The sequence below is a fragment of the Excalfactoria chinensis genome, chromosome 23 (assembly GCF_039878825.1).
Source record: "Excalfactoria chinensis isolate bCotChi1 chromosome 23, bCotChi1.hap2, whole genome shotgun sequence".
Lineage (NCBI taxonomy): Eukaryota > Metazoa > Chordata > Aves > Galliformes > Phasianidae > Excalfactoria > Excalfactoria chinensis.
In genome coordinates, this window is record NC_092847.1 from 1,601,370 (window position 1) to 1,623,932 (window position 22,563).

Genomic DNA, 22,563 nt, shown 5'->3' on the forward strand with positions numbered 1-22,563 from the left:
GCCGCTTTCCTCCTCCGGGGTAGCGCCTGAGCGAACCGGAGCTGCGCGTCCCACGGAACCTTTATCGGAGCGCCGCGGGGCAAAGGGGGAGGAGGGCGGCGGACGCTGCGCGCGAGGCATGCCGGGAGCTGTAGTTCGCCCCCGCGCGAACTACACGCTGGGAAATGAAGTCCCACCAGGAGGCGGCGGCGGCGCCACCCGAGCCGCGCTACCTCAGCACCGCGCTCCGCGACAGCTCCGCGTCCTCTCCACCAATCACCGCCCTCCGTCCCTCCTTCTACCTTCTGCTATTGGTTCGTTCGGACGCCAATCAAGCGCTGGTCGGCGGCGGTGACGGCGGCGATGCCGGTGGGTGCGGAGCCGCCGCGGCGCGGTGCCGCCGCCCGGCCCGGTCACGGCGGGGCAGGAGCGGGCGGGGCGGCGGCGCGTAGCCCGAGGGCTCCGCAAAGGCCGCCCGGGCGCCGCCTGCCGCCGCCGCCGCCACCACGGCCGTAGAAAGCATCGTATCCCGGAGCCTCGGAGCGGAGGAATGAAGCGGTGCCGTTCGGACGAGCTGCAGCAGCCCGAAGAGGAGCACGGAACCGCCGCGGAGCAGCACGGGGCTGCAGCTATGGAAGGCAAAGCCGGGGAGGCGGCGGTGGTCCCGGAGGCCGGTGGTGGCGGTGGGGGTGGTGGTGGGGGTCCCACGCCGCGATCCAAGCCGCCAGACCTGAAGGTGAGCAATGGGGAGTTCCTTTAGGTTATTGCTTGGGGGGTCGGTAGGGTAAGTGTGGGGTTATTGGGGCAGGCAGTGCCCTGTGAGCACACCATTGGGGTGTGGGGGTGCTGGGGGGATGTGTGCAATGATGGGTACCAATGGCACCAGCACGTCGTCACCGTGATGCTACAGGTTTCACCTTGAGGAATGGCCCTATGATGGGCTTGGTCCCATAATGGGGATGGGCCCATAAGAGGGATGGTCCCATGAGGGAGAACCCAACAGTAGGGGTGGCCACACAGTAGGATTGGTCCCATGATGGGGATGGTCCCATAATAGGGATGGTCCCATAATAGGGATGGTCCCATGATGGGGATGGCTGAACAGTAGGGATGGCCACACAGTAGGATTGGTCCCATGATGGGGATGGTCCCACAATAGGGATGGTCCCATGATAGGGATGGTCCCATAATGGGGATGGTCCCACAATAGGGATGGTCCCATGATGGGGATGGCTGAACAGTAGGGATGGCCACACAGTAGGGTTGGTCCCACAATAGGAATGGTCCCATAATGGGGATGGCTGAACAGTAGGGATGGCCACACAGTAGGATTGGTCCCATGATGGGGATGGTCCCATGATAGGGATGGTCCCACAATAGGGATGGTCCCATGATTGGGGACCCAACAGTAGGGATGGCCACACAGTAGGACTGGTCCCGTGATTGGGATGGTTCCATAATGGGGATGGCCGAACAGTAGGGATGGCCACACAGTAGGATTGGTCCCATGATGGAGATGGTCCCATGATGGGGATGGTCCCACAATAGGGATGGTCCCATGATGGGGATGGCCGAACAGTAGGGATGGTCCCACAATAGGGATGGTCCCACAATAGGGATGGTCCCATAATGGGGATGGCCCAACAGTAGGATTGGTCCCATGATGCGGATGGTCCCATGATGGGGATGGTCCTATGATAGTTATGGTTCAACCCACAACAGTAGAGATGGCCAAACAATGGGGACATTCCAATGATGGGTTTGCTTTTGGGTTGAAAATACTCTTGGGATGGTGGTACTTTGGGGGGTGAGGATGCTTTTGGGATGAAGGTGCTCTTGGGATGATGACGCTCCCAGGGTTGAGGATGGTCCCACAGTGGTGATGCTCTCAGTTTGGGGATGCTCTTGGGATGGAGATGCCCCTGGGATGAGCGTATCCCTGCAGTGATGCTTGATGATGCTCCTGGGATGAAGTGGTCCCAGCAGCTGCCCACACTGCCCAAACAGCCCCAGGAATCCACCCGCATCCCTCAAAGCACATCCAGTGCTGAGCTGGAGCTCAGCCCATCTTCAGCCACATCCAGCTCACGGCAGTGACCAGGCTGCCATTGATTTTATTGACGTGAGCACGGTGCCCAAATGCAGGTTTACCTCTTGATGTTCCCCGTAACGCATTTGTAGCCCAATAATTAATTGCCTTTATGGAGTCAATCCTCAAATGTGCTTCGTGCAGGAAAAAAAATGCATCCTGGTGCTGCCCGCAGCTCCCACGGGGAGCTCAATGCTGGCCCTGCCACCAACACCACCAATTCCATTAGTGGCATCTTTAGGAAGCAGAGTCACCTGGAAGTCCTACTGCCCACCCTTCAGAGTTGCAGCCCCACACTCAGCTCCCAGCAGGCAGTGAAGGAGCCTCAGGTGTAAACTTCTGTGTGTTATGACAGTTTTGAGCTGGGAATATGGAAACAAAGGGCTGCATTGCGTTGTGTCCATCCCCAAACCCCAGCATAGCCCCAACAGCTTTCCTTTCCCCAGCCCCAACTCCTGTGCTAAGACCAAAGGCTCCATTAGGGAAAAAGAAGGGGGGAGGGGGGGGTAAGGAAAGAGTCCTGGCAAGGAGCAGAGCAGATGCATGATACACAGTTTTGCTTAAAAACATGTTGGGTGGCGGAGATTTCTGCTCTGCAGCAGAATGGCTGGAGCCACACAAACACTGCAGCAGGGAGCACTCAGGCCTCCTGGCTGCAGCTCTGGGCTCACCAGGCCCTGCATAGGGGCACTTAGTGCTCAGCTCCCATTCCTGTGTCCCCAAACATCTCAGATCTTGGGTGCGTTTCTCTCTGTTTTCCCGAATGGTCCAATCTGTCAGCAGGCTGAAAGCTGAAGCCTGGCATCGTTTCCATCTCCAGTTTCACCATCTCGTTCTGCTCTGCCCCAGCTTTTCCTTCCTCTGAACCCGAAAGCTGAGAGCAGCGGTGACCCCATAGCGCTGTCCTCAGCCTTTCCCTTTCTTTGGGCCTTACCCAACCCCATGCAATAGGAAACAGCCATTCAGGGGCTTCTTAGAGCTGAGGAGATGAAGGGCATGAGGGGAAAGAGGGGGTCCCGTTATGCAGCCCCTGGGGGCCCTGCATGAGCAGTGGGGTGGGATTGTGGTGGGCTGAGCTGTGAGCTTTGCAGGCAGGATGCAGAGGACAGCTCTCCATAAAGGTCTCCATCCCCTATTCTCAACCCGCAGGTACATTTCTATTTACTCCATCACACGAACAATTTTCCAAGCATATTTTGGTCTTAAAAGGACACCGCCAAGGTGAGACGGATCCCCTGTGGCTGCCGGAGCAGAGCTGCTGTCAGGCAGCTCCAGCAGCAGTGTGGTCACCGGAGCAGCTCCATCCATCACCTCCCCAGGGCATCACTTACCCACAGCTCCCAGGGTGCTGGCAAGGACCCCATTAGCTCCTCATGTCCCATGGGGGCTGCGTGCTAAGCCCCTAACCCCCATAAAGAAGAGTATCTTCCCACGCAAGTGATGTTCAGATGCTGCAGCAAGAACCCCAGCGTGCTTTCAGTGTCCCTGCAGTTGATAACAGCAATGCAGAGGTGACAGCCATAGGCTGACGTTCTCCATGCTGTCACCCAGTGACTCTCAGCTCCTCTCCATGCACTATAGATTTGGGGTCTGGAGCCCCCCAGCTGCAGCAGCACCTGGAAGCTACAGCCAATGGTTCAGATTTGCTTGCAGGCAGAGCTGCATATCACTACAGCACTTTGGTAGTGCACAGAGCAACATGACTAACGCTTGTCACATGTTTGTTCTCTCCTCCTGTCCCCAAGAGGAGAAGCGTGGGGGGGGGAATGGGGGAGAGTGCTTTTTTTTCCCCATTTAAGAACATCTATATGTTTGTGGCCAAAGGGTTCTGTCCTCCCTTGGTGCCCTGAGGTGCTGGGTGTTGTGGGATGGGATGCAATGCAATGGGATGGGATGGGATGCAATGCAATGGGATGAAATGGGATGGGATGAGATGCAATGGGATGCAATGCAATGGGATGGGATGGGATGCAATGGGATGCAATGCAATGGGATGGGACGAGATGCAATAGGCTGCAATGGGATGAGATGCAATGGGATGCAATGCAATGGGATGGGATGGGATGCAATGCAATGGGATGGGATGGGACGCAATGCAATGGGATGGGATGAGATGCAATAGGCTGCAATGGGATGGGATGCAATGGGATGCAGAGGGGTAGTTTTCCACTCTCTCTATGCAGTGCCTCCAATGGGCTGCAGAATACTGGCTGGAGCCTCTGGGCATGCAAAGGGTATACATTATTAATAGAAATAGTAATAATAATTGAACCTGGTGTGTGGCTGTGCTTTATGGTCATGGTGATAAGATCCCTGCCTTGTGTGTGCATCTGAAAACTGAGAAATGGGGTTTGGATGTCAGGGCAGGGTCCAACAAAGAGCTGGAAAACCTTTGGTAAAGCACCAAGAGGTTCTTCTGTGCCAAACCAGTGATACCCCAGGTCTGATCCGCTGGCATAGGGATGTGATCCAGGAGCTGCTCCTCTTGCAGTCCATGGAAACCAGTTCCTGGCATCACTAGGAGACCTTACCTGTGTTAATAGACACACATATATGTGTATTTTGGTAATAATCTTGGTGGTTTACAGCTGTCTGCACAGCGAGATTAACCTCCGTATCCATTGCATCAGTTATTAAGCAATGGCAGTTCCAAAATAGCCCATGTAGACAATCTGTTCCGAGCCACGAGCAGCTCCGTGCCAGAAAAATGCCTCTGCTGTAGAAGTGCAATCACATCCCGGAGCAACACAAGAAAAAACAGAGCTTTTCCATCAGCAATAACTATTGCAGGGCAGCAGCATGTTCACAGGAACCACTCTTCACTGCCAACAGGTCCATAGTTCAGCAAGCCCTACATCCACAGCCGAGCAATGCCAGGATCCTGCTTCCTTCTTTTGGCCTCTTTTTCTTTTCCCCTCCTTTATTCTTTGGCTCCCACCCAAAGCAGCTGCTATCGAATGTCTTTATTGCACCTTTCCCTTTCTTTTGTTTCTTTTACCTTCAAGGAAAGGCGTTGCTTGTTCCTTTCCACCTGGACCTCCTAAAGGGCAAATCAGTGCGTGTGAGGGCTACGTCGTACCCTTGGTGACAGAAATCCACGGCTTTATGGTTATTACCCACCTAATGCTGCCTCCGTTTCCATAGAGACACTATAAATAGAATGAAATTTAAATCACAATATCCCCAAGTAGCAATCCAACGTGGTGGATTCATTATAGACTTTTGGGGATGAACCCAGAGGGCATGTGTTTTCATTATGGAAGGATTCAAGGTTTACCCTGTAGTGTTTAGTTGACATGGGATGTGCTTGTGTGACACCCCCCGTTTCAAGTTGGATATAAGAGTGGTCAGCTTTGGACCAGGCTGCCCAGGGAGGTGCTCCATTGCTGTGGTCAATGGGCACAGTGGAATGGATTGAGGTTGGACTGAGATCTTTCCCAGCCTTAATGGTTCTGTGATCCCCTGTGCATGCTGCAGGTGTGATGGGAATGAGCCCCTTATGGACACTGGGCTTTCATGTCTGTGGATTTAGGAGATGGGGTCCCTTCTGTAGGGACATGAATCCCTGTGGCCATTTGTGGATCCCAAAGGTCATATCTCAGAAACCAGTGCTTTTGCCAAGTGGCTGCTGGGGCTATAAGTAGCTCCCTGCACACTTGTTTTCAAGCATGAGTAAATGACAGTGCTCCAATTACGGGAACCAGAGTCCCTGGGGAGAAGTCTCTGCTGCACTACATCAACAGCAAAATGCCTCTGAACCTCAGCAGGGCCAGGATCATCATCCAGAGATCCACAACACCCATCTCCTGGTGATGCTGTCCAGGCACTGTAGTGACTGTTGGGAACTGCTCTGGTGTTACATGGCCACAATCAGCAGTGGATTTGTTCCAGCACCCAGATCACAGCCAGCCTGAGGGCAGCCATCCTCACTGAGTCCTGCTGGCCACACATTGGGGCTGGGGGGAGACCATGGTTTCTCTTACTAAAAACATGCTGCCCTTAGGGTTGAAATGCTTGCAGGCTCGTGTGGCTTTCTGCATGCTTTTGCTGCTCTATCAGAGATCTGTATAGATGCTGCTGGAGCTGCAGCCTTGAGCCATCCTGAGCCACCCTGCGTGTCCCCAGCTTTGCATGCCATCAATCTTTATCACTCACTCAGGGTATCCTTCTGGACAATAACAGGACATTTTCTCCTCTCATTCCCTGCAGAAAATCCAGCAGCTTTCTGAAGGCTCCATGTTCGGTCACGGCTTGAAGCACCTATTCCACAGCCGCCGGCGGTCGAGGGAGCGTGAGCACCAGAACTCCCAGGACTCACTGCCACCTCACTATGGGCTGTCTGACCACGAATCCCCCGATGAGAAGGAGCGCTCCCCGGAGATGCACCGTGTCTCCTATGCTGTCTCCCTGCACGACCTCCCAGCACGTCCCACTGCCTTCAACAGGGTGCTGCAGCAGATCCGCTCCCGTCCCTCCATCAAACGTGGCACCAGCCTGCACAGTGGCAGCCGGAGGGCCAAGAGTGGCTCGTTGGACCCCCAAAAGGGCAGCCCACACCTCATCCGAAAAGCCCCCCAGGACAGCAGCCTCACCGCCATCCTGCATCAGCACCAGGGACGGCCCAGGTCGTCCTCCACCACTGACACTGCCATCCTGCTGGCTGAGAGTGGGGCCGTCTATCTGCTCACTGAGGACAGTGAGAGCCTGGCTGATAAGGTACGATATTATGGGGTGGTGGAGGGCACAGAGCCATAGAGCTGGGGGTTGATCTGCTTTCAATGCAGTGGGTTTGCAGAGCACAGATCCCTCCCTGCTGCTGCTGCTGGGGTTTGTGCCCCTTATGGGGATGGAGAAGGCAGGGATGTGCTGAATCCCAAGCCTGGAGTTGAGGAGCACAGAAGTGGACCTGGCAAAGTCCAGATCATTTTGATGTCACCCAGTGTCACCTGCACCACCTCTTCCTCTGCTGTGCCCAAGTTTTGCACTGGAAGAGCTGTGGCAGGAAGGATGCAGGGACCAATGACACTGATTTTTCTCCTTGTGATGCAGACAAAAGTTTCCCATTTGAGCTGATCATCTGTTGCTCTAAGGGGCAAGTCAGGAGGTATTTGTCCACCTTATTAACTGCTCATCAGATGCTGAACCTACTGATAACGCAGAGGGGGGTGAGCATGGTGGTGCACACTGGATGCTGTCCAGAGGAGGGATGCTGACTCTCAGCCACACATCCCAGCCCATGGATGCATTTAGAGAATGAGCTTCCAGAGCCCCAGGTCCCCTCTGTTAACCATTCCAGCATGCTGCAGCACATCCAGCTCCTGGCCCCTTCCTTTAGCTAGCAGGTGCCACATCCCACCTGAGTTTAGGGACAAAACCCCCTTGCCTCCATGGGACTCATCCCATCTGGGTTTGGGGACAAAAATCCCATTTCCTTCATGGGATCTTCACTCCCCTCCTCCAGGTGTGGTGTCAAAGTGGTGTCTGGTGACAGCCAAAATGAACCCAGCTTTGGAAAGACAGCAAGAACAGCAGCTGGTGTGTTCCCAGTGTAAAGAAAGATGCACTGATGGATGCAGGAAGAAAGGAAGAGCTTTGGTGCCCATGGCTGGGGCACAGTGGGAAGGGAAAAGCATAGCAAGGCTGCAGATCACCCCCTCACCCTCCCCCCGATGTGATTTCTAAAGCACTCTGTGCATAGCTAATAGGGAGGATGGTATTTCCATCCAGTGTTTAGCCCTGTTAATTATGAAAGAGCTGAGATTACCGTGGCGGCATGGCACACCGAGGTTGAGGTGAATGGCAGAGCTGTGCTGGGTGGGCTATGGCCATAAAATAACAAGCAAAAAGTTCAGAAATAAAGGCAGTGGTATGCAGGGATTCCTGGTTTTCCTGAAGGTACAGCAGGACGTTAGTCAAGCTGTAGGGCTTGGGGACACAGCCAGGTGAGCTCTGAGGTATTGAGGTTTTGATGCTCTAAAAGAGGGACAGGAGGTGGTGCTGGCTCTGAGAGGGAGGCAGCAGCACAGGGCTAAGGTGCTTGGCATGGCCAGGAATAGCTCTGTAATAGGATGGAAGTAGCTGGGCAGGGCCTGGGGGTGGGAATGTAGAAGAGGACCCAGCAGGGGATGGGAGCAATGTGCCCCCCAAGTTGCTCTTCCTTGACACCAAGCATCTGAGAAGGAAGTCTGACCTGCAGACTCGTGTTCCTCTATGAGGTAATGGAAAGAGGATCACAGAGATACTTTTTGTTTTCACTCAGCTTTTTCTGCTCCATTGCTGTGAGCTGCAGCTGTACTGGTGGCAGATCCAGCACTGCTCCCCTGTGATAGTGGCACAGAGATGGGGCACCTCTTAGATGTGGGTATCTGTTCCCAGAGCAGAACCACAGCACTGTGCTGTGTGAGAATCAGCTGCAGGTCCTACCCCTCACTTGGAGCCACTGACATCCCTGTCAGCATCCACACCTGGACCTGGACCAGAACCAGGGCCAGGAGCTGTGCAGGTCATTAATCTGAGCATCCACAGCCTAAATTTCTTGCATTTGGCGCGTGGTTTGTGTTGCGTGAGGAGCTCATTCCTGCTGAGTCCTCTTTGGTTGCAGCCGACGTTTGCAGCTGAAGCAGTTTGCACCAGGAGGTGGGAGCAGAGCAGCACAAGGAGTGCAACAAGGGGATGAATAATTAACTGCATATGACACAAAAAGTAATAAGAAGAGAGTCAATACCAGGGCCATTGTGGGCCAGTGGAAAAAATAAACTATTTAGAGAAACAAGAGCTACGTGATATTCTCATATCGTATTATTTTTCCATAGCCCAAAGGGAGCCTCCTGCCTGCACACAGCTCATCTTCTGCTGGGGCTGCAGCTGGGGAGATGTTCTACAGGGTTAAAAGGAAATTGTAGCTGTGCTGTGTGCCAGTGCTCTGAGATTTAGGGTAGGGTAGGGTAGGGTAGGGTAGGGTAGGGTAGGGTAGGGTAGGATAGGGTAGGGTAGGGTGGGATGGGATGGGATGGGATGGGATGGGATGGGATGGGATGGGATGGGATGGGATGGGATGGGATGGGATGGGATGGGATGGGATAGGATAGGATAGGATAGGATAGGATAGGATAGGATAGGATAGGATAGGATAGGATAGGATAGGATAGGATAGGATAGGATAGACTGGAATTTTGAATGGAAAGGAAGAAGGGAATGAGGAGAAGAGGAAGAGGAGAAATTCAGTCGGAAGGGACCTTCAAAGATCACCTATCCCAACTGTCTGACCTCTAAGTTGTGCCCTAAAAGAGGTCTTTACTCACCAAGGAGCCCCTGGGCTGCAGGAGTCCCTCCCTGAGGATGCAGGTGCAAATATCTGGGAACACTGCTGGGTTTCCAGCTTGCCCACAGCTTGCTGCTGTAGCCAAAGCAGGACAGCACGTTGGGGTGTGTATTAGTGCCAGTGCTGGATCTGCTGGGTAGTGTTTCATGTAAGGACGTGCCAGCTGTGGATACGGTTGCACATGGGACGGTGACATGGGGACGGTTGGACTATGGGCAGGCTGTAGCGTAAGGCAATGGGAACGTGCTGTAGATCTTTCCCCTTATCTCCATAATCCCCTCCTGGTGACCCGCCAGCGCACGGGGAGAGGCAGACAGGAGGATTACGGCCGGGGCCAGCCACGGAGCTGGTGAGTGCAGGTCCCTGGGGCCGCGATCCACCTGCAGTGGGGTCGGTCGAGAGCCAGCGCTGGCTGGGCAGAGCACCCCAGGGGGACCCTCGTCCCCGTCCCCCTCCCCATCCCCGCAGCGACGGACCGAGTCGGGACGGGGCAGGCGCGGGACCCTTTGCATGGTGCTGCCGGGGAGCTGCGTGGAAGCCTGCGGGGCGTGCGGGATGGTGCACGTCCAGGTGAGCCCCAAAAAGGGCAGTGGGGACCGGAGGGGCGGAATGAGGCCGTTAGAGGGCAGCGTTACCGCAGCGTGATGTCCGGGCGGTGCTTCCGCATGGCCGGCTGTCTGTACCAGCTCCGTGACGCACGGGGACGCGAGTGGCAGCGCTCAGTCCCACTCGCCTCATCTGAGACCCACATCTCACCCCACAGGCAGGCTCCGTGCCCGCTGCCCTCTCCTTCTCCCCAGCAAGTGACAGCACCAGCTGCCACCGCTGCCTGCCGCGGCCCTTGTCCGGATGCTTCTTCCATGAGACAGCAGTGGGACGGGAGCAGTTGGGACTCTACATCTCAGCCTTGGGATGGTTGCTGAAGGGAGACCAGCCTCGCTTATTTATAGGCTTCCAGCTCTGATGCCGTGCCCCCTGCTCCCCTCCCCACGTCTTAGAGGTGCTCCCCAGCCTTGTGGGGGTGGTCAGTCGTTTGTAGCCTAATCCCCGGTGTCCCCAAAGGCACCGAATGCAGAGCAGGGCTCATCCCGCTAAATATAACTGCCGCAGTGGTTGTATCAGGAGACGCTGAGCGTGCACCCCACGACCACCTCTGGGCTGGGGACACCGGGAGGTGCTGGGGGGCTCTGAGCAGCCCCAACACAACAGCAGAGACAGCTCAGCCTTCGCCCTGTGGGGCACTCAGGCAAAGTTCAGTGCCCATTCCTGGCTGCCCCGGCGCCGCCGGCATCCACCCGCATTGGGTTTCAGGGAGGGGAGGGGATGAGTTTTGCGCCTCTTACGGCTCTGGTTACCCAGAACTTGTGTCAGTCGACAACTGGGACGGACAGAGGGACACAGGGACAGCGCAGCCTGAGCCCGGCTCGAGCAGGAGATGCCCTGGTGTCAGAAGCTTGCTGGTAGGAAGGTTTTGATCCGCAGTGCTGATTGAGTATCCTTCTTCCTGCTGCAGGAGGGGACGTGGTTGCTCTGGGTGTCCCAGGCAAGGGGGGGCTGCTGTGGGTTTGGGATCCCCATCGGTGCTTTGAAGAGCAGTTTGGGAAGAGAAGCTCTGAAAGCACAGATACTCCGGATTGCTATTTAATTAATTCAGGAGAAGATGATCAGGCTCTCGTACTGATTCACCCCCTAGCAGAAAACATCGTGTTCCTCACTCAGCCTTCTTTGACATATATGGCTGTTGTTTCCAGCCCACCCCCAGCTCTTGCACGCTGACAATCAGCAATGCTGAGCACATGCTGCGTGGGGTCTGGCTGTTACGGGGACCCCCAAGGGCAGAGGGGGGTGGGTAAGGGCTAAGATCAGAATGGAGCTCCTGGGGGCTGAGTCAGGGTGAGCAAAGCAGGGTTCTGCTCTGGGATTCCTGCCCCTGCTGCTTCCACCTCCCCCATCTACAAGCAACCCCGAAACCCCGCAGTACAGGCAGCTTTAGCACTTCCTGACCCAGCAGGGGACGTGGCTGCACCATTCCCAAAGCTCCTGCTGTTCCTCCCTCCCATAAGCTAATTCTCCCCTAAATTCTCCAAGCATAGATGTGGCTCTGAATAACTGTAGCCGTGGGGGTTGGTCATTGAATTATCCTGGCAGCGTGTTCCTCACCTGTGACTGATATCCAGAGACACTGTGTCATGTGCCCAGGGACTGCAGGACTGCCCTATTGGGACCCACTGCGGTGGCACACAGAGATGCTCAGAGCAGGGTGAGGACACATCCCCATGACCCCAAGGACCCATCTCTGCATGAGGCAGGAGCACATCCCCAGTGCCACCACTATGGGGTGGCAGCCCAGACTGGGGATGTTTCCACGTGGCTCCTTTGCTGTTCCCTACACCCCGTTCCCAGGCTGTTGCCTCTCCCCCAGGCTCCCTCCCCTCTCACCAGCCTGTGCCGCCTGTTCTTGGCTGCTTCTCAGCCTCGCGGTGCCTCTGCTGCAAACCCACTGCGCCTTCCTCTGCCCCTTGGACTCCTTAACTGCAGCCATGGCAGAGGGAGAGGATCCGACGCTTGGCAGGAGTGAGCAGGGCATCCTCATGCAAGATCCACATCCTCCTGACTCGTGTCCTGGGAAGAGGATATTGCTCTTAAATTCTCTCCTGGGTGTCTTTGTAAGTACCCCCATCTGCTCCTCTAAGCAAGGATATCGGGGTGTTCAGGGGTGCAGGGTGGTACCCAGTGCAGGGCTTGGGATGCCCATGGGGTTATCTGGCTCCTGAGGTTCAGGGTTCAGCTCTGGGCTCCAAATACAATGGGGACAGCAATGATAAGGAACAGTCGAGCTTGCGAATCTCTTCTCCTGATAACGTGTTCATGTTGCATTGCTAGCTGCCCTGCCCCCTATTTGAGGTGCTTGGAAAGGGGTTGTCGTGGGCAGTCAGGGTTGGATTAGACTTGTTAAACAGAGCTGGTGCCGAGGCTGAAGGGGAGTTCACTGCTGATGTCTTGGGTGATTTTCTTGCAAAGCCCTTTTGCTTCTAGTATGGGGAGAGCACCACTGCTTTCTGCTCCTAGGGGGGTTTAGCTTATGGGGGATTTGGTGCTTTCCGGAGGGTTCTGTGCCCTTCTGTGTGAATTGGGTTGGAATCTGCTGCTGGTGTGCAGGGTGTGTGGGAAGGGGCTTGCTGATGCAGGCTCACAGCATGTGAGGACAGGATCCAGAGAGGGCAGACCTGAGAAATGCGGGGACTGTTGGTGTAGGAAGCTCCCTTTGGGGTTTATGGCATGCAGGGTCACTGCAGAGCCATGCAGTGTGTGTCCTAAGGCTGTGCTATGGGGACTGAGCAACAGCTCAGAGCTGTTGGGGTGAGTTCAGCCCATCTGCTCCTTGCCATCCAGCACCATATCATCCAGCTACCTGCCAGCTTGGCTGGGGATGCCCTGGGCATTGTGCCATGCACCATGAGCAGGACCCTCGTCCTGCTTATACCCTTGGTGTTTAATTAGAAGCGTTGAACTGTGCTTTGGCAGCTGCACATCACAGATCTGCTCATGCCAGGCTGCTCCAGCTCCTGGTACACTGTGATGTATGGCACCAGTGCAGGGGGATGCACTGGGTCCAGCAGCACTGGAAATGCATCCCTGTCTCAGAGCAGCTGCTGCCTCCATGTCCTGTCCCCCTGCTTGCTCCATCTGCAGCCACTCTTATCACTGCCCCATCAGAGCCCAGAGCAGCTCCGAGCTGGTGAGTTGTGCTTGCAGGGCATGGACAGACATGGGGACAGCCCGAGAGGAGATGGGAGGTGATGTCAGGCAGTGTTCAGGGCAGTCTGCATGTCTCAGCTGTGGGAACAGCACGGCCCTCCCCATTAAGCATGTATCTAGGTCACGATCAGCTCATTGCTCCGGCCTGTACAATTAGATGTGTGGCAGGAGAGACTTCCTAAGCTGTTGTCTTTGTGCCTCTTCTGAAAAAGAAGCAAACCAGAGAGCTGCAGCCCAGCCTCTGCCATTCAGCCTACCAGCCATGTTTATGCTCAGCCAGCACAGAGCAGAGCCCAGCAATGGGAGCAGCTTATCCAAGCTGCAGGTCAGATTTCTTGCCCAGAACCTTGGCTTTGACTCTAGCAAAATGCAGGGACTGATGGCTCCAGGCTGCCACCAGCTGCTGCAGTACCCAAGCCTGCTGCTGCTCTGCTTGCTTTGCAGCCATGACATTTAATAGCTTTTTAATTGCACATGAGGGAATCACAGTTAAGAGACAAAGCGAGGTATCAAATACCTGTAGCTGGCACGTAGGCGGCTCGGCTGCTCCGTGCCATGGTAGCAGCTGCAGCACTCAGTGCAAGTTCCCCACTACTCTCTATTGCACTCAGTAGGGCCAGCACAGATGGCTGCTCCCCGGCTTTTGCCCCACATCTCCTTTTAGTGGCAGATTTTGGCACCTCTGAGGCCAGTGGCTGGTTCTCTGTGCAGCCCTCAGGTGTTGCACTGAGGTCTGGGGTTGCACCACATCTCAGCACTGTAACTCCTCCTTTCTATGACCCCATCACAGGCGGTGACATTGCTTCCCTCCTGCCAAAACCTCAGCAATAGGTAATGAGCAGAGCTCCCCAGCATCAGTGTGACACTGGGGGCGTGAGGTCCTCCATGCGCTTTGCTACAAGCTTTCTTCCTGGCGTGCTAAAAGTACAGCTCCGAGGCTCACAAGCATCTATTTATCCCAGAATGTGGTCGTTTAATTTTGCTTTGAACCATTTGCCACTCTAAGGAGCCGAGCTGCACGCCTGCATTGCTGTGCACTGTGAAGGCAGGGAGAGACCCCAGCAGAACATAGTGGGAACGCAGAGCTGTGGGTGCTGAGCATGCAGGTGGGAACACGGAGGTGTCATCACCACCATTCCCATGAGTAACACCCCTGCAGAGATGCTCATGGTGCAGCGAGGATCAAAGCATCCCGGCCGTGAGCAGAGCTGTTGCCGGGCTGCCGAGAGCTCAATGGCTTGGCTGGGATTTTCCCATGCATAGTTTCCCACCCAGAGTTCCACTCCGTGCCTCCGCTCGGCTTTTCCCATGCTCAGCATCCTGGTGTGTGACAGCGTGGGTGCTCAGTGCCCGTCACAACACCCCGCGCTGGGGCACAGGCAGCGTGCAAGGGCTGGAGGCGGCGTGCGTATCCCGCTGCAGGGATGAGGGGCTGTTTCTGCATTACAGCCCTGAAAGCTACAGTCGGAGAGAGCTGTAAACAGCTCGGGCGGATTTACTGAGTCGGCAATCCCGCAGCACACAGCTCAGCTCAGCCCCGATGCTGCTCTCTCTGCCTGAGCGCTTGGGAAGCTCACAGGGCTGCGGGGACGGCTCTGCTCCGAGGGCTGCAGCCCTGCACACGGGCTGGGGGCTCTGCTGGGGGATGCAACGTCCCTGAGCTCCCCCGGGCAGCTCCTGAGCACCCCCTGAGCTGACCCCTGCCATGGCATCGCAGTGGGGATGCAGCCAGGCAGCCCCTGCCGAGTAGCCGTGGGGGATCCGAATCTGCTGGCAATGGAGGTAGGTGCTGCAGCCGCCGGGCTTGGAGATGGTGGGCAAAGGGATCTCGTTTCTGGTGCTGACAGCGGGACCCAGGCACGCATACTCAATGCATGGAGCCCAAGGGGTGATCTGTGCCAGAGCGGCAGAGACAGGGTGGGAAGCTCCACTGAGAGCTGAAACCCTTAACGTGCTCCTGATCATCTGTAAGAAAAAATACTGTCAGGATGGGAAATGAACGGAGGCAGCTGCTGCTGTCCCGTCTGTCTGTACAGGGTTGGTGGCAGGCAGGGCACAGAGCAAAGCACAGAGGGCACAGGGCTCCTGCTCCGGTCCTTGCTGCAGGCTTGGGAGGAAAGTGGGAGGTGTGAGTCAGGGCTTCTGCTTCTATTTTCAATGCCTGGGGTGGGAATAGTGGCTCTGATCTGCACAGCACGGGTCTGGGAACCTACATGGGGATGGGAAGGGGCTGGGGACATCCCAAGTCATGACAGGCTGATGGCAATGATCAGCTCACAGGATCTATGCTGAGTTCTGCTTTGCTCTGAGCCCCCCGGGGGAGAGGGGCCATGGGAACAGCTACACTCCATTAATGACTACCCAAAAATCGACCTCTCCATCCACAGCCACGTGGCATTAGCTCATCCCCAATGCTTCCTAATAGGCTGCAGCATATGGAAACCAAAATAGTTTGGAGCATGAGTAAGTGTCCCGAGAGCTATCTTCTGAACTTTGTGATCATTGTGCCATTTCTTAAAATGGGTTTGAATCCCTTCCAGCCCCAGGGTGTGCCGGGTGACCCAAAGCCCTTTGTTGGGGACATAGCAGTGACTCTGGGCTCCTCACCTTCTACCTGGGCTTTCCCCTCCATCAAACCTGCAGCAGCAAACAAAACCAGCATTGCATAATTGTGCCCGGCCGTGGCCCTCCAAGCACTGTTTGCTCAGCTTATTAGCTTGAGCCTTTTGCATATCTCAGCTCTCCCGGGCTGAACTCTGTTGATAAGAATAATTTTCCTCCTCTCATCCTGCATTCCTCCCGCATCCCACATCAGCTCCCCTACCCCCCCCCCCCCCTCCCTCCAGCTTGCCTAGAAAACAAGCACGGGAGATGGACGGTTTCATTTCACTGTGCTTACCAGAAGGTTTTGCTGCATGTAGGGAAAGTGTGGCTGCTGCTAATCCCCCTGCTAAATCTGCTGCACAGTCATTTAGGCTGGCTGGGATTTAGCAGGCACTGCCTGTTAATGCTGCAGAGATCTGTATTGTCTTTTTTGTTGTTGTTGTTGTTGCTTTCAGAGCAATAACCTGATGTGACTCTCACATGGTTCTGCCCTATGTCTGAGATAAGGGCAGAGCTTTCTTAGGGTTCTAGGGAAGGGATTTTGCCCCGACCACAGCAGCACAATGGGCAGCATCAGTGCTGTGCCGCCATCCCCATGCTCCCAAAGAGGCTCCCTCCAATAAATCCCAGAGATGGGATTTGCAGGAGCTCAGCACTGCATGAATTCAGGCCCTGCCAGAGCCATTTTCAGGGCTGGCATCAGCCAAACCTTCACCAAAGCTCCTGGGGTGCAGCTGGGACTCCTCACCTCCAGGATAAAGGAACTCAGCTCCAGGATAAAGGGAACTGGAGGCTCTGCTGTGATAACACTGCATTTCAGAGAAGTTTGAGCCACTTCTCCCTTTCATTACCCTCTTTCACATTTCCTGTCCCAGCTGCTCTGGGGCTGCTTTTCTTTTCCACAGCTCTTTTTTGTCCTTTGCTGTCTATAAATGGTACATCTGGGGTAACAGCCTGCTTCCTGCTGCCTCCCATTTCTTCCTGCCCATAAGAACCAAAAGCAAAACCCTCCCCTAGGCTGAAGGGGAGCCCTGAGCCTACAAACTGCAGGTTGGGTGGGTGGGTTCTTGATGGAAAATGCTGATCCAATAAGGATGGAGCTCTGCCCTGGAAGCAGGCTAGGGTTGCTTGTTTTTCCCCTTCCCTTGCATCCTTGAGTACCTTTCCCCTGTAACAGTGAGATAAGAAAAGCCAAGCCTAAGGGCTGGGGGCTGCACGGAGCTTGTAGTTATCTGTGTTTTCCTCCCACGAGGCTGAAAGCACTGCAAGAAGACCCTTAAACTGAGCACCAGTGGTCTACAGCAAGCACAAGCCATGCCTTATATAAAGCCCTACAAATCCCATGCTGGGCACTAAGACAAGCATAGCCCGTGGTTCTGTGTCCACAGCAAGGGAGGGACATGAAAACAAGGTGGGGGCATTTCTCTGCTCCTCCAGCCCAGCTCAGCACTTGCCACAGACAGGAACCTCGATAAGCGGCATCTTGAGAACATTCCTCCCTTCTGCACAAGGCATTTCCCAGTGATAAAACACTCCTAAGTAATGATCTCGCGGCGTTATCCCTATTAAAGGGTCACTCGGGGGAAAATGTGATGGAAATGAGAAATTATTCAGGTCTGCCAACAGTATTTAACTTGCAAGCAGCTCTTAATTAGAAGCCAGGAGCCATTTATACAACCGTTGAGATTTGCATAGGAATCTGCACGTAGAAGCTGGGAAGCATGATATTTCCTAATATTCAACCTACCTTTCCTAATATCCTCTGCCCGCAGCTGGATAAGGGGGACGTGGCCACACTCGGGCTGCCCTCCGCCACCGGCCATGGTGACACCGACGGCCCCATCTGCCTGGATGTCCCCGATGGCACTCCGGACCCCCACAGGACCAAGGCAGCCATTGAGCACCTGCACCAAAAGATCCTTAAGATCACTGAACAGATCAAGATCGAGCAGGAAGCTCGGGATGACAACGTGGCCGAGTACCTGAAGCTGGCCAACAACGCGGACAAGCAACAGGCTTCACGTATCAAGCAGGTCTTTGAGAAGAAGAACCAGAAATCAGCGCAGACCATTGCACAGCTGCACAAGAAGCTCGAGCACTACCACAAGAAGCTGAAGGAGATCGAGCAGAACGGCCCATCCCGACAACCTAAAGATGTCTTCCGGGACATGCACCAAGGCCTGAAGGATGTCGGGGCCAACGTCCGCTCCAGCATCAGTGGATTTGGTGGTGGTGTGGTGGAGGGAGTCAAAGGAGGCCTCTCTGGACTGTCCCAAGCCACCCACACTGCTGTAGTGTCCAAGCCTCGGGAATTTGCCAGCTTAATCCGGAATAAATTCGGCAGTGCAGACAACATTGCCCACCTGAAGGACACGTTGGATGATGGGCACCCTGAGGAAGCCTCGAGGGCGCTCAGCGGTAGTGCCACGTTGGTCTCCAGCCCCAAGTATGGCAGTGATGATGAGTGCTCCAGTGCTACCTCGGGGTCAGCTGGTGGTAGCAACTCTGGGGCTGGCCCCGGTGGGTTGGGGAGCCCCAAATCCAACACGCTAGAGGGACATCATAGCAACTTTGACACCATCCTGGAGGAGCTGAGGGAGATCAAGGACAGCCAGTCACACCTGGAGGACTCCATGGAGGACCTCAAGGCGCAGCTGCAGCGGGATTACACCTACATGACACAGTGTTTGCAAGAGGAACGATACAGGTATAGGACTGAGGAGGGGGAGGGCAATTTGTGTCACATAGGGTGGCTCTAGGGGGACCATGAGGGAACCTTCCTGGGCTTGTGACTGAGCCCCGCACACTGGGGATGGTGGGAGCTGCATCACAGAGGATCAGGAGGTATGTTAGCATCATCTGTCCCAGGCAAGAGAGAGGTAGATCTATGGGTTGTGGTTCTGGGGGGGGTCCCTCCAAAGCCAGTGCCACCCTCTGCCCCCACACACAGGTATGAACGCCTGGAGGAGCAGCTGAACGACCTCACCGAGCTGCACCAGAATGAAATGACCAACCTGAAGCAGGAGCTGGCAAGCATGGAGGAGAAGGTGGCCTACCAGTCCTATGAGAGGGCACGGGACATCCAGGTAGGGGAGTATCGGGGCTCAGCCTCACACTGCACCCTCCACCAGTGGGGTCAGAGAGGGACAAGGGGAGCCCTTTTTCCAGCTGTTATCACCATGCAGATTGAGTCCTTGCTGTGATATTGCCTCAGCAAGAAACTGTGTTCCCAAAATGCTGTCTGTGCCCTAGGAAGTCTCTGCTGTCCTAAAATCCCCAGCAAGGCTCAGAGTGGGACAGTCTACATATGGGCTAACATATCATCCCTGCTATCCCAATTTGGGTAGGTACCCATAGCACACAGACCATCCCCAGCACAGCCAGGGCACAGATTTGCAGAGAGAAACCCATTCTACCACCCATCACCATCATATTACACATAACAGGAGCAAAACCTTGCACAGAGCAAATCCCCAAAGCCCTCATTGCCACCAAGTGGCCATAACACAACTGCACCCCACAGGAAGCAGTGGAGTCCTGCTTGACACGGGTGACCAAGCTGGAGCTTCAACAGCAGCAGCAACAAGTGGTGCAGCTGGAAGGAGTGGAGAACGCCAACGCAAGGGCACTGCTGGGCAAGTTCATCAATGTCATCCTGGCCTTGATGGCCGTGCTGCTCGTCTTCGTCTCCACCATCGCCAACTTCATCACACCGCTTATGAAGACCCGCATGCGCATCCTCAGCACCGCCCTGCTCGTCCTCTTCCTCTTCTTCCTCTGGAAACACTGGGACTCCATCACCTACTTTCTGGAGCACGTTCTGCTCCCCAGCTGATCCAAAGCATCAGGGTTTACCCATTTCCCATAATGGGGATGGCGCTCCGAAGCCTTTGGTCATTTCTTTGCTCACTCTTTGGTTGCTTTCCTGGCCCTCAGTCAGCTGTGGTCACTCAGAGCAGGGTGAAGTCAGTCCTCTGGGATGCTCAGGGTTGGGGAGTGAAGAATGGGGGAGTTTGGGATGAAATTGGTGATGTAAGTGGTGGGTTTTTCTAGGGGGGGGTTTTGGCTGTTGGTTTTTTTAACGTTGCTCTGTTCTGAAGGTCAGTGGGAAGGTCTTGTGCAGAGCTTGTTGGGATCGAGGACTGAGCTGGAGCAAACCCAGCTTTGGGAGAACTTTCTATATGGAGAAGAGTTACCGGGGCTGGCTTTTTCCCTTTCAAACTGAAAGATGGAGCTGAAGCAAAGCACGTGGCAAAGGAAGAAGTGGGTCCAAGGCAAACATCATTGCTCCCAGTGAGCTCACAGCAGGACACACATCTCACCAGCTTCTCCAACCCCCTCACCAGAACCAGGGCAGAGCGGGGCTGCAGTGCCATCCCCAAGCAAACCCAGGGGACCCAATGCAGACCCAGCACAGCATCGGCACAAGCAAAAACCCCCTCTACTGGTTTCTCCTCATCTATTTATTTCCCCTTCCTTTGGCTTCAGTTGATCTGATTCACTTCAGGGACACCCAGCATCACGTCATTGAGTTTTCCAGCCTCTGCAATGTGTTGTGTGCGTGTGTGGTTTTTAAGTTCATTCAAGACTCTGTTTCCATTTGTGAATCAAAGCTGGTAGCGCCGGGGGGGAGGTGGGCAGCTGCCTCCCCCAGCCCTACACAAGAGCACAGCATGCAGTCTTGGATGTTTCTTATTTCATACCTATATATTTATGTAATATATCTAAACACACACACACACACACATATATATATATATATAAATATATATAAAATCTACTCACAGTCAGATCCTCCTCTGGTGCAAATGGGTGCAACTCCAGCGACTTTGGAGGCGTTTGGACCAGGTTTGCCTCAGCTGAGAATTTGGCCTTTAGCAGCTTTCCTGCTCTACAACCCTGCGTACAGGGCTGCTGTGGGGCATGGGGTCCTGGGGAGGGGTGCATCATTTCTGACCTGGACACAGCTGGGAGTATTTTGGCCACCAGGTGGGTACCGATCTGAATGCATCAGGGTGAAGTGGAGGAGAAGAAAGCTTAAGGGGGGGGAACAGCAGCAGGTTGGGTTTCAGCTGCTTGTGTTGACCTGGAAAGGCAATGGATTGATCAGAGCCGGCAGCTGAATCAACATGGAGGGGGGAGGTGGGCAGTAGGGCACTGGGAGGGTCCTGGCAGCACCAGGATGTATGGATGGATCCCACTCCTACGCAGCCTCCAAGCCTACTGGGGGTTATTTTCCCCTGGGTAAGGCCACTGCCTTCAGGCTCAGTCACCACTTACCCCCTCATTATGCCTCCCACATACCTTAGCAACCCCCCAGGCCTCCCCCCCCCCCCCATGTTCTGTACCCCACACTGGGGGTCTCCCCTGCCTCACATCTCTTCCTTGCATCTTCCTGGCTGCTGCTCTGTCTCCACACTCCCAGACAACGGCATCGATACCTCTCCTTGCCCAGCTGAACCCACCCATTCCTTACCTGTTAACCGTTCCTCCTGCCCAGGGAAGCAGCAACCCCATACAGAGAGCAGCAGATGCCCGATACCCCCATCCGAGCCTCACAACCGGGGATGGCTCCGGGGCTGCGGCCACTGGAGGGCCCCCAACAGCCGTGGAGAGAGCAGAGGAGAAGAACAGACAGTAAAGGGATTTGAAGTACCCCCGCCCTATGAGCGCTGGGTGGGGTCCTTCATCCTAATTAGAGCCTTAACCCATTCCGGGCTTTAGGGGCTTGCTGGGGGCAGCAGGGCGTCAGCACCATCCTTTCCACCTCACAGCTAGAGACCACCACGTGTCCTACCAGCATCCCATATAACAGCCATGAGCCCTCCTGGGCCACCCTATCCCCAACCTGGGGGCAGCAGGAACAGACAGCAGTGGGACCCCTGGACTGAGTGCCCTACTGCCCCTCCAACATCCTCATGCCCCCAGGTCTGGGCTCCCACCACCATTCCCAGTGAGGGGGTAGGCAGAAATCCCAGCACCGTGGTGACAATGGCTACGGGGACAATTCCCACGGGCTCAGGGCTCCCTGAGGACTTACATTCTCCAAGTGGGACTGGAGAGGCTCATAAGAGCCCCCTTTGTGCCAGAGGGAGGAGAGGTGAAGCTTTGACGTCAGCTGGGGAGGAATTCCTTAATGCCATTCAGGCCTCCCTTGGCTGCCTTGTTAATTGCATTTTATGTAATTGCAGCAGCTGGGCAGTGGGTATGAGGAGCTGGGGGCACTGGGAGCAGCTCTTCCTTTGGGAATAGCATTGCAGCCCCACTGCCCCATGGCCATCCTGCAGTATGGGGTGCCCATGCCTTGCTGCCTCCCCCCCCCACCTCACATGAGCACGTGGGGAGAAGTAATTGTCATACATTGGTTTGGTATCTAAGGGGGTAATTGCACTTAATGGAGATGGATGAGGAGGTGATTTATCTTGCTCACATTATGCCGTCAGGTTCCCAGCTGCACGAGTCGTGGACAATAAAATAACGTCTTTGCTGGTGGAGTTCCCAAATGTGTCATATTGCTCTGGGTGTCTCTCTGTCCCAAGGAGAGGAGGAGCTCTGGATGCTGGAACCTGCCGAGCACCCTTGGGGGCTATGCTTGTGTTTTGGGGTGCTGCTGGCATTGCCTTGCTCCTACTCATGGGACGCTGGTGCAGATGCCACCACTGGTCCCACTGTGGGGGTCATGGCCATGGGGTGCTGCTGCAGAGCCCAACACAACCCATGTCCTCAGCTCTCATTGCTCTGCAGCCTTCCTCCAGAGGAGGGGGTGGGGGGTGGGCTTGGGGTGGCTGGCCCCAGCAATGGGAAAGTCAAC

At 55.2% G+C, this 22,563-nt stretch overlaps 1 protein-coding gene across 2 annotated transcripts; it reads left to right on the forward strand.

The window, feature by feature from the left end:
* The first annotated feature begins 374 nt into the window (after positions 1-374).
* Positions 375-22,255, forward strand: TMCC2 (transmembrane and coiled-coil domain family 2). 2 transcript variants are annotated; one of them, XM_072355856.1, is made up of 5 exons: positions 375-715; positions 6,278-6,784; positions 17,525-18,459; positions 18,703-18,838; positions 19,276-22,255. In XM_072355856.1, exons 1-5 carry the CDS (start codon positions 530-532, stop codon positions 19,585-19,587), a joined length of 2,076 nt encoding a protein of 691 aa, XP_072211957.1. In that variant the 5' UTR covers positions 375-529; the 3' UTR covers positions 19,588-22,255. The 2 variants fall into 2 exon arrangements, with proteins under 2 accessions (XP_072211957.1, XP_072211958.1); XM_072355857.1 differs by lacking the exons at positions 375-715; positions 6,278-6,784 and adding an exon at positions 14,452-14,930.
* The last annotated feature ends 308 nt before the right edge of the window (positions 22,256-22,563 follow it).